Consider the following 12,372-nt stretch of genomic DNA (forward strand, 5'->3'; position numbering starts at 1 on the left):
ATATATAAGGTCCATATGAAATCAGCATTAATGCAAAAATAAAAGGAAAACATACCAGTTTCTTCTTCTCTATAATCTGAATTAGTATTTGATGATGTACAGGTGCATTCCATATGCTCTTCTAATCTCACCAGAACTTCTTTTAATTTTGGCTTTTTTCTAACATATTCCACTTTTGCCACCTATAAAATACGATGAGGCATGTACTGAGACACATGAACATGGTTATAGTTCACAACTGCAGACAGATAACTATATACCTCTATTTTTCAGGTAGCCAAGCCCATATAAAATCTTAGCATACTAATCACCTTTTATCTTAATTGTGCATCGTGTAAGTATTTATTGCACAGACTATTTGTTTACTCAAGTTCAGCAGTTTGAAACAATTTTCTTTACCCCCAAGAAATAAAACAATTTCCCATTCATTTTTGAAGTTTGAAGCACCTCAATTTTCACACACACCACAATGAACTTCTACAGGGATTCAACTCAGTGGTGGTTGTTGTAAAGTGCCACTTCCAGCATGATCTTCTGTACAAGTTGACCACTGTTCTTAAAGGCTAACAGTAAAGGCATTAGGTTGGTTTGTAGTACATTTTGTTACTAACAAATTGGTGTCTCCAGAGCCCTCTGAACATCAAGTGCTCAACTCTACAGAACCAGGACCTGAACACCACCTTAGAAAGCTGCAACCTCATTCCTACTCCCTTCCTGCAATGAGCTGGGACTTGTTTACAACAGGTCCCATGCAATGTCTTTAGGTCCAAAGGAACTACTAGTCACTAACTGGATCCAGCCTTTGGCTTTATTGTTGATAGCTGCTATTTCTCTCCAGTCCATCCAGTTGCTTCCAACTGAACTTATGGCACCCTTACAATGAAAAGGTCTGGAGGGCAAGGTGAGGTTGGACGAAGGAGCATGCTGGAGCAGCTCTGGCTACATGCAGCTCTCTCCTCTGAAGGAAACTAATGCAGAACAAAAGGACACTGGGGTGGGGAGATACCAAACATGAAGACATCCTGACCAACAGGAGAGGAGGAACAGTGCAGAGGGCAGAAACACTGATGTTCTGGGGTGCTGAGATGGCTTGTGGGATGTTAGCACTGACTTGTGCTGACTGTAACAGGCATGATGATCATGGCCATGCAAGGGAACATGGCATAATTTGGGCAAAGAGAGTGCTGGAGAGTTGGTAAGGGGCCCAATGTTTAGTTTTCAGTTGTGTTAAACACGGCAGAATAGGTGACAATCATTTGCTTGAAATGAAATCACTGTTTTTCAGCCCTACTCAGCATTTGACAAAAGGGCACTGCAATGTGGCTGTCCCAGCAAACAAAACTACATGTACACACATTGTACACACTGTAACAGAGGTAAGGGAGCAGAAGGACAGGAGAGGTTGATTGTCTCTACAAAAGTCACATTGCAAAGCCTGGTCCAACCAAAACCTCCAGTTACTACCAAAGAAAGTATCTACAGTTACACTACACTCTCCTGGTCATGGTTTACTTGTGTGTTTGATGGGGATTTCATGCTCCAAATCAATCTTCACACTATCAAAATCATTCCCTTGCCTTTCCAAAACTGGAACAACAGTGTCACAAAACGAGAGTGGTGGCTGGAAAAACCCACCACATTCCCACCAGTTCCCAGGAACACTCTTCTGGCTCTGTGGACACAACTGTCAAGGACCTCTGAATGACAGTGACAGAAGACAGAGGAAAGCCCTGGGGGTTTTCAAGCCAGTGAGGGATCTGCCTTTGCTTTCACAGAGCAACGAGTTTTAGTCACCACCCCTTATGTCAACAGGACCTGGAGATGATTTTCATTTACCCAGCAAACAAAAGTTCCAGAGACAGATGCAATAACTAAAGTATCCACATTAAAAGGCATCTTCCAAAACTGCCAGATCTCCATATAGCTTAAGAGCTAACTGGGACATACAAGAAGGCTTTAGCTGAAAGCCTAACTCTGGGTCAAAGCAGTGTGTTTCAAGATCTCCTATCAGAACCCAACTCCATCAAGTCTTTGAACACGAAGATTTGAAAATGCATGGTACAACCGAGTCATCTGGCATCAAAGGATGACTAATCCTTAAAATTTATGAAAACAAACAGTAATTAAGACACCTCCAGCATCAGAGACAAAGAAAGAGACCCAGCAATCACGAAACAGCTTTCAGATCTGCCATGCTTATTACAGCTGTTAGAATAAACCAGTCTCATTGAAAATTACATGCAACAAAAATAAACTGTAATCAAGCTTTTTAAAGCCTCCTCAGTCTGTGTTCATTGGTTTTTCCAGCTGAAAGATAACTGCAGTTCCTGTGCCTATTTGGTATTAAACCACAGCAAAAAAAAAAACAACAGAAAAGATAATACTTTGAAGAAGATCATCATGAATTTATGCAGCAGTTTAAAGCTGGGTATCACTACTGCAGTTAAAATACAATCCAGCACATGTTCCACTGCCCTACTTCATGCTAGACAAGTTAAAGGAATGTTGTTTTGTAAGATGTTGCAAATATTCAAGCCGAAGCAGCACAAACCAGATAAGCTGCAGTGTTTGTATCACCTGTTGGCACCTGATGCCACACACAAGGCTGATCTACAACGATGAAGGCTGCAGGTTAGATTTGCAGTGGGTATACACAGGGATAGCTGTGCCAACATCATGGCATTTGGCCTTGTGTAAAGATCTTTTGTTCTTCTTTCTACTTTTCTCCCTGGTATTTATCTTGCACAGTTATTCTCAAGTGTATTACCCAATGCCTTGAGGTGGTCAGTCCTCAACAAATCAACAAACTTCTTTTCCTTTTTCTCTAATGCAATGAAAATCCTCAAATCCTCCAAAGCCACAAAATATCACCATATAAAAACTCTTTAAGAGAAAGACAGTGAAATAACTGACTAGCTTAAATGGTGTATAATCAGTGGCACCATCCTCGCATCAATGTAGACTCCAGGGCTACATCCTGCAATGCAGTGTAGGGGCTAAGCAAAAATGAAAATTAGATCTGGTAAAAATATGTGGCCTAATGGAAACATCATGGGAACATGCTTGCTAAAGCTTCTCTGGGAGAGATGAAATCGGGGACTAATAGCAGGGAAAAAACCAAAACTGTACACAGAAATCTCCTAAACACCTTACCACAAAGCCAAATTTATCATGGGAAGGAACTTACTCATAGATTGGTAAGGGGTTAGAATGGAGTTTAGAGATCATCCAGCCCCAACCCCTGCCCTGGGCAGGGACACCTCCCACCAGAGCAGGTTGCTCAAGGCTTTAGCCAACCTGGCTGTGAACACTGCCAGGGTTGGGGCAGCCACAGCCTCCCTGGGCAACCTGGGACAGTGTCTCACCACCCTCACGGGAAAAAAACTTCTTCCTGATCTAACCTAAATTTCCCTCTTTCAACTTGCAAGAGAAGTCTCAACACAGCAAATACCTCCTAATAACAGAACTCATGTGGCTGATACCTAAATACTGGATGGCAAACAAACCCAAAAAGCAACTGAATGAGGACACTTTTTGGAATCATCTATCGCTTCTGTATTAAAATAAAAGCATGCTGTTATGATGACGGGAAAACCTGTCTGCAGGGAAGACATAAGTCAAGAGGGAATACAGGACTGGGGAGGCTCAGGGATCCTGCAGGGCACTGCTCCAGGGACAGGAGGGCAGGGCTGGCACGGTGCCTGCCAGGGCACACCATGCCAGCTGTGCTGCCTGCCTGGCACAGGTGGCATGGGGAGTGCTGGGGAGGGGGCAGCCACCCACCCTGCAAACACAGCTACAGGGCACTGCTCTGGCAAAATTCCTGCCCCGGGAAAGCCTCATGCACTGCAAGTCATGGTGGGGAGAGTTGTCCCTGCAGAGATGCAAAGCTCAGGGGTACACTAGGGTCTGACACTAAAGGGGATGGAGCTGTCACTGCTCCAGGATACAGAGGGTCTCTGCCAGTGCCCAGGGCAGAGGGAAGCACGGTCCCAGCTCCAGAGAGGACTTCAGCCCTGTCCCAGCTCCAGGTGGGGACTCCAGCCCTGTCCCATCCCCAGACAGGGTACAGGACCCTCAGGGTCCTCTTCTGTGTCCTTCCTCCCTGAGCAGAGCAGCCAGACCCCAGGTCTCTGCCAGGCTGACAGGGCTTCTCAAAAGGCTCCTTGCTGCTTTTCCACCCTCACCTGAATCATTGCTTCCTTTGTTTCTCCCATTCCTAAAGTGACCTTTGATACCTGGCTCCTGCCTGCAGGTCCCACTGAGTGCTGGCTGTAAGCTCCAGTTTAGCCACAGCTAAATCAAAGTCCTAATGACAGAAACAGTCGTGGAAGATAAATGTCCTTAAACCTGCAAACATGACGAAGAGCCATTTCACCTACACATCCCATTTGTTCTGCAAGGCCTTTTTAACCTCAGAGGATGTGTAGCTCTGCTGAACAACTTGTCCTGAATTCCTGCCTTTTTTCCATCTCCAAACCTCTGAACAACTCCCTGATGACAGCTGAGGAGCTGCTCCTGCATTCCCTCCCTTCCAGCTTTTCCTCTGTATCTTACCTTCACTCACATTAACGTACTGTAAGAATATAGGTTCAATTTCCCCAGATCACCTCAACGTTGGATATTCAGAAATGGTTGAAGTTGACAAGGCTATGGCTCAAGGCCCAGCACAAGCTGAGGTAGATGGACTCATTTAGCTCTTAGTTTGGAAATAAGCATTGCTGCACCAACCAGAATGTTCAGCTTGGCTATTAATTAGCAGTACAGGCAGGATTTACTCTACAGTATAACCTTTTTTTTGCTGCTGGGACCAAACCCACCACCATCATCATGCTAAATAGTACAAAAAAACCTCTTGGGCACACTCAGTTCAGAACCCCTCCAAATAAATTACACTCTGGTACTTGGTAAATACTCGATCTCGCTGGGCAGAAGCAACAGAATCTGCAGATGTTACTGAAATGCTTCTACAGACAGGAAAGGAAATCTCTCTGTAACAGACACCAACACCCCTAGCTCACCCATCCTTGTCACCATCACTCTATCAGGAGAGAAATGCAATCCTTTTGTTCCTACCAAGGAGCAACTCCCAACCAGCCTCTTCATTTCAGTCTGATTTTGTGCAGGTGCAGCTTGCTGAACGAGCTATCTTTAGGGCCAGTAGGCTGTGCTCTCATGGGTTCAAAGGCAAACCTACCTTTCACTAACACACCCCAGGAATGGGAAACCTTAGGAGACCCACTTCAAGGAAGCTGTTCCACCCTCACCCCTGGCTTGGAGCCTCCCTACAGCTCCAATTCCACAAGCCTATTAATGGTACTTTCACTGACCAAAGCTCAGAGAAAGTGAAGCAAAAACATGCCCAAACCCTCCAGCCTTTGAATCATGTCCCAAGAATGGAATGCCCCACACAAGCACCTCCACTGCTCCTCCCACAGTGCCATGGCTGTCTCTCAACCTTGATTACAGTGGCCCTCAGCAAGACAAAGAAATCACCCTTTGCTTTTGCCTGTTGGATGATGCAAACCCACTTGCTGACCTTTCTGGATGAACATTTTTCTAGTGTGAATGGGCCAGCTATGATCTCACTACCTTGTCAATGAGGAGGAAGTGGGGAAAGCCTTTTCAATGTTCAATCAAAAGAGAGCCTTTATGCAGTCTGACATCAGGGGAAAACACAAGCTGGCTTTCCAGCTTCACTGCAGAATAGCTGAGAAGGCTCTCCAAAACCTCTCCCCTTACCTTTCCAGCCACCCTCTCTCTGGGCCAGCTACTTAATGGCATGAGCAGACATTCAGCTCGAAATGTAGGATTGGCAAAAGGCTCAGAAAACCATCAATTACATCAAAGCTACAAGAGGATCTGACTCTGGAGGGCATAAATATGGATTCTGTTCTGAGAGTTCTGGTGTGACAGTGGGGTCAGCCTACAACCTTTACAATGAACATCCTGTTCCTGCTTGACCTCTTGTCCTTTTTTTCCTTGCTACTTAATGACTGTTTGGAGCAGTCTTGGAGCTTGGAGGAAAAAAAACTGCCCTCCAAAGCTGGCTGACGTGTATTGATATTGCTGGTGGCAATATATTTACACAGCCACGAAAAGCAGCTGCTCAGCTGAGCCTACTTTTAGCTTGTGCCCTACTAAAATGAATGCAAATCTAAAAGCACTACAACTGTATCAGGGGACTGAACGTGAGACTAAGATTCCTTCTGTGTGCTGGGGAAGCAGCCCCAGCAATGATATCCTGCAAAGCTGCTGCCAGTCAGGGAGTTTGCAGCTTCTAGGGAATGCTCAGTGTCCCCAGCAGCAGAGGAGTCAACAGCCAAACCTCTCTCTGTATCTATAATCCCCTCCATGACTGCAGGGGTAGGAAAGAAGTTTAAGGTTGCAATATCACACACAGGTACCAATGGCAAGTTCATAACACACATCTCAAGTCTCTGCTGGGCACAGAACCCCTCCAAATAAATTAGTCTGGTACTTGGTAAATATTTGATCTCAGTAGGCAAAAGCAACAATCCGTAGATGTTACTGAAATACTTCTGCAGACAGGAAAGGAAATCTCTCTGTAACAGACACTAACACCCCTAACTCACCCATCCTCGTCATCATTACTCTTTCAGGAGAGAAATGCAATCCTTTGTACACGTTAGCTGCTACACAAAATTAACTGGAAACCACATCAAACCCAAAGGCAAGAGCACTAAATATTATAACCTGAGGCACTTTGCTGCTTAGCTCCCATTCTGAAAGGCTTCACTACTGTAGTCCTTCAACCTCCCCAGCTTGTTCTGAACCTTCAAATAATTATTGATTCCACTTTTTAGCTCATTCTTCATTGTTTCTGCAAAGCATACCCCACAAAGGCAAGGCAGAAAGTAAGTGTGAAGTATGATTATTTTTGGAAACACTGAGGGAATCTGCTCAGATGTTTCTCCAGCTTCTTTGGATGTGAAAACATTTTTCAGATGTTCAGAAACAGAAGAGAAAAAGAAACCCTGCTCAGAGCCATGTCTGCATGTAAGGAAAACAATGAAATGGCTTAGGTGCCTTATTTTCTGTCTAGGACTTACAGCACTAAGAGAACAGCACCTTTTCTCAGTAAGAAATCCACTGCAAGTACAGCAATCACTGTGCTGTGCTGAGCAATTTTATGTTCAAGAATGTGCTGGGTTTTTTTTTAAACTCTGCTCTTAAAATTCTCAGGGCAACAAGAACTGAGAGTCTTCACAACATGAATGCTAAGTGTAAGCCTAATCTCCTACACACAGATGTAGATCAACAGTACTTGTTTAAATACTGATAAAAATTAGAACAGAGTGAAGCCAAATGAACATAAATATTTCACGTAATATTTACTGGAAAGTTGCAATAGGGATTTTCTCTAATGAGTAAATAAAGCATGAAGCTGTTGAGTCTTCTATCCCTTGGGTAAGATAATTTGAAACACATTTTTCCAGATCAAAAGTGTTATGTTGTCAAATATAAAAGCCCAATTTAGGCTGCATAATATTTAATTAAGAAAACAGCATTCCATACTGTGATTTATTTATTTTTTAAGTCCAATGCCCCTTGAGTCATTTTATCTTCTTAAAGTTAAGATTTGTGCTGTGCGAGATCATGGGAAAGACACAACCCACTTTATTTTCATTGCAAAAGAACAAAACCTAAAGGGAATCCTGTGAAAGGCATAGAATCATAGAATTTTAGGGGTTGGAATGGAGCTTAGAGAACATCTAGTCCCAACCCCCTGCCCTGGGCAGGGACAGCTCAGACCACACCAGGTTGCTCAAGGCTTTAGCCAACCTGGCTGTGAACACTGCCAGGGCTGGGGCAGCCACAGCCTCCCTGGGCAACCTGGGACAGTGTCTCACCACCCTCACAGTAAATCAAAACCAAACCCAAGATTTTCCAATGATCATGCAAGTTGAAAAGGCCATTTGCTCCCTCGAAATGGAGAGAAGCATTCTAGCTGATCTTGATAATAAAAATCCAGGTCATACAGAACAGCCAAGAGAATCCATGGAGTTTTTAGACCCTCTTAGGGCTCTGCACTTTGCTCACCTTGACACTTCTGTGATGTATCCGTGATGGCTGGCACTTCACACTGCTGGTGTTGCAACAGCCAGTGCATCGCTTCACCTCCACGCAGGGTGGCCATATCAGGAAGTTGGCCGAGGTGGGATCGATCTGACTCCGAGGTATCTCGTATATAACCGTCCGTGTTTTGCAGACAGCCGGGATGGCTTCCTCTGCGGACACAAGAGAGTCACACCTCCAGGTGAGCAGCTCCTCCCACCTCACAGCACCCAGATACTTCACACCAGACAGAAATGGCACCTTTAGCTGTGATGGTGCTCTCAGTTCACACTGCTTACTGACAAGTTGGTGCTGAGTACTGTTTGCCTACCACTAAACTGTGTGTGCTACCCCAGGGAGCCCAACGGCCCAGCCCTAAAATGAGGGTTTACAATGGTCTGGCTGCCAACATAGCTCGGAGCACATACCACTAGATAAGACAATCCTGGCTCTTTAGGAGTGACAGCAAGCCTCCAGAGTAGATGAGCCTCTAATACAGCCTCACAGCCACTGTGTAACAGCAGCTGCTGTTTTCCAGCGTTGGGGTGATCGCTGCACACACATACTATCACACAAGCATCGAATACCTGGTAAACAGCCTCTCAGAAATTGCATTGAGGATCTGTATCCTACCCAAACTGGTTCAGCTGAGAAATAACCTGCACCAGCCTGAAACAGTCAAGCTTTGTTTTCCCACTTCCAAAACCTTAACATCCTCACACCAGAGGGTCTGGTCCATCCACCATTCCAAGGGGCTACTGCCATTTGGTGTGAAGTTACAAAGCTTCAAATATGGTGGGTTTGATTTAATTTGTAACTTCTTGAATGAGGCAAAACCCACAAGAGTAGCATGACGTAAAAACCTACTGGGCTCAGGTAAGGTGAGCTTGTAGGCCATAGCTTCAGCCACATGAGGATTGTAAAGAGTACCTCTGTACTACTGTGTGATACCACCATGACCCAAACCATGTATCCTTCTCAACCCAGGGACTGCCTAAGAGGTCAAGCTGATATTTCAAAACAGTCCAGAAAAAAATAGCAATTGCAGGGACAAGTTGTTTGATGCTAAGTCCTCCAAAGACAGCTTGGATTTCTTCTTTTTTTTGCCTTACAGTGGAAGCAGTGCTAGCTTTGGGTTAGATGTGTCAGGGAACTGGAACACTGCCTGCACTTCTTCAGTTACTTCTGAAGTGCAAGAAGTTCAGGCCTGGCCTGTGCCTGTTACATGAAAATCTAGGCTTAGTTTTGAAAGAGATGCACTTCAATAGACTAAATAGAGTGAAAATTCTTTCCCTCAATCCCCAGTGCCATGAACTCAAGAAAATTAACGGATCCAATACTGCAAGATAGCTGGCAACTCCTCCAAGTTATTGAGCATATCCAGTTCCCACTGACTTTTATGGGGAGGCATTCAACACCTTGCAGGGTAAGGTGCCAAGTGTAGCAGACTGTTTCAGAACCGCTGTTCTCTAGAGGCATTCAATGTGCCGAGCCTGCCTGCCAATTCACACTGCAAATCCATGCTGACAGCATACTGTGCTATCTCTGCGTCCCCCCACAGCTCCCAGTACAAATACACTGACTCTGAATTACCCATAATAGAGAAGATCATGGATGTTTTCTGCAAATGGCATGGTAGAACACTCAGACCTAATCAGATGAACGAGCATGGCATACAAATCCTAGTCTAGCAGCTCTTTACATTTATATTTGGGCCTTGCTGGATCACCAGCATTACTGTTTAATCAGAATAAAATCCTCTGTAAACATGCCCGGTGCCCTATGCAATGACAGAAATCAATGCCCCAGCACTTCCATCAATGGCTTTTAATTTTGGGGCTCAACTGTACTTCTCTTGTGAATCAAGAGTCAAGCTGTTTCCTTTTGTGGAGCTTCTGTACTGAAAACTCTACCAACTGTTGATGTTTTTTAAAGCACACTGCTGTAGTTGTTCCCCACACTATGAATTATACATCGAATATCACAGCATTTTCTAACTGAGCCCTAACTTTCCAACATGCTGCAACAAGAAAGTGAATGTAAAGAATTTGTGCTTGTCTGTCTCCTATGGACATCCTCCAGGAGACAGCTCAGGCAACGGCTCGTTTTGTGCAAGAAGAAAGACAGAAAGGAGAAATGGCCTTTTTTCCCTTTGTGTGTGTCACATTTTTCCACTGAAATGTCCTGCTTGGCTGACCAGAATCACCCCCTCTGCTTTCACTCCCCAATACAAACAGCTTGTTCCTTACCAATGCTTCTTTTTCTGCGAATGGGCACAGGACGATTCTCTTGCACATGTTTAGCAGAACGAACACTATAAGATCTCAAGTTTGTCTCTGAAACATCCTCATATCCTAGAAGAGGAAACAAAAAATTAAACCTCAGGTATGTTATTTGCATCAATGTCACTGTTCTATACATATAAATCTGTGCTGGTCATATGCACAAACCAAATGCTGTTGCAATTAGTCTAAGGTAACTCCTGTTAATCCAACTGCAAGGGCATAAGGCAGGGAAGATATAGACATAGCTAAATGTCATGTATAAGTATACACAGTTTAATTCTAATATCCATTTTACTGAAAGCCCCCAGAATCAGTGCACACACACACCGTGACAGAGAACCATATCTAAAGTTAAACAGTTGCATTTTCATGTGAAAGGCATAATACAGCTTTTCTTACTGGAAAGGTGTAGAAATAGGAACAATCATACTGCATGTGAAATGTTTCCTGCAAGCATTTTGAAGTTCTGCTATGAGGCTACAGTAGAAAATATGGGATTACAGACCCAGTAGCAACAATGCTGCCTCTGTAAATTTTCTCTTGCTTGGTTTTCAGGGCAGTGCTAGGACAGAATCAAAAGCAAAAAGTAACTAGCATGGGTTTCCTTTTAGCCTCTCTGTTGCAGAACAAATCCCCTGTGAAGTATCCTAACCTTTGGAGGGGCATCTGAAGCTACTGCAAACTCTGGGACTGCATCCAGGCTTGTCTTGTTCCCTAAATAAGCCTACCACATGGGTTAAAGGGCCATGAGAAAAAGCAAAGATGGAAAACTTGGCATTTCATTTATCATAAAAAACAACAAAATAACTGCTCCAACTATTTGCTTTTGTTAAGTGAAGCAGTTCAGGTCGTGTCCCATGCAGTGGGGTTCTGAAAACAACAAGCACAAGCTGCAAACAGGGGATCAAGAAGATGTAAGCAAACAGAGGACTACACACAGTACATCAAAACTGAGGTTTTTAGCACTTTACTGCTTGGAGTACTCTCTGTAACATTACTGGAGAGTTTCAAGGTTTCACTGCTGGCTCCAAAGAAAACTGTGACGTGCACAAAAAATGTAAGGGGATATTACACAGTACTCAATTAGCCTCTCTACAAGCTACCAACATCCTACACTCCCATCTTCTGCACTGACATGCTCCCTGCTTCCAGTTCATTCTGTACATACAGTTGACTTTAACTCTGGAACTTGCTTTATTCTCAGTTTTATTAGTCACACACGTCGTAAGGCTCTGCACTACAAACCAACCCATCTTCTCCTCCCTCCAAGAAATAGTGCCCTAAGGAACACTCTGCTTGTGAAATCACCTGCAGAGCCAGGTAAGACATGAAGATAGAGGTATCTTCAGGACCTCAGAAAGAGCTCTGTGCCTCAGGGTTTATCATCACTTCTTGGAAAATACTAATAGAAGATAAAATGGGAGGTCCAAGAGGTAGTGCCAGGATCACCCACTGGTCCTATCTTCCTTATCAGCCGAACAGATCCTTGCATGAAATAAGTCATTGTGAAATCCAGAGTCTCAATTTACTCAAATAAATTGGCTCCTACTTGCTATGTAGTGTGCTTGTTTCCCATTAATTTTGATGGGAAGATTTGGAACCTAATTAGCTGGTAGTGGGCTCTTTTTGCAGTCCTAGTCCTGTAATGTAACACAGCAATGACTAATGGATTTTATTTCTGCTTTATTGTACCCCACAGTCCAGAAAACTCATCAGTGGGATAAATAAAATGGCTTGCCAGAGATCCCACAGGAAGTTTGCAACTGAGCTGAGGAGTGGAGCCAGGTCTCCCACAGCCCATTCCAATGGCACCAGGCCATCCACCTGATCCCAAATGGTGTTATGCAAAATGAGGATCCGTTCTGATGTGCCTCCAGCCCTCTTCTGTTTCCTAGCACTCAGACACCCAACACCTCAATGCTGACCTCCTTTTTGGCAGCTTCGAGTTGTCACAACCTCTCCCTCAATTTGAGGCAACGAAGTGATACTCAAAAGAAAGCAGCAGGAA

At 44.2% G+C, this 12,372-nt stretch overlaps 1 protein-coding gene across 1 annotated transcript; it reads right to left on the reverse strand.

Moving 5' to 3' along the window:
• Positions 1-26: 26 nt before the first annotated feature.
• On the reverse strand, positions 27-10,433 carry PDGFA (platelet-derived growth factor alpha polypeptide; the record flags this gene model as incomplete). Its single annotated transcript, XM_009081314.1, has 3 exons — positions 27-182; positions 8,065-8,252; positions 10,329-10,433. Coding segments are annotated over 3 exons (449 nt in total), but the record flags the coding sequence as incomplete, so codon positions are not given.
• Positions 10,434-12,372: the final 1,939 nt, after the last annotated feature.

The sequence above is a fragment of the Acanthisitta chloris genome, unplaced genomic scaffold (genome assembly GCF_000695815.1).
Source record: "Acanthisitta chloris isolate BGI_N310 unplaced genomic scaffold, ASM69581v1 scaffold30638, whole genome shotgun sequence".
In the NCBI taxonomy this organism is placed as follows: domain Eukaryota; kingdom Metazoa; phylum Chordata; class Aves; order Passeriformes; family Acanthisittidae; genus Acanthisitta; species Acanthisitta chloris.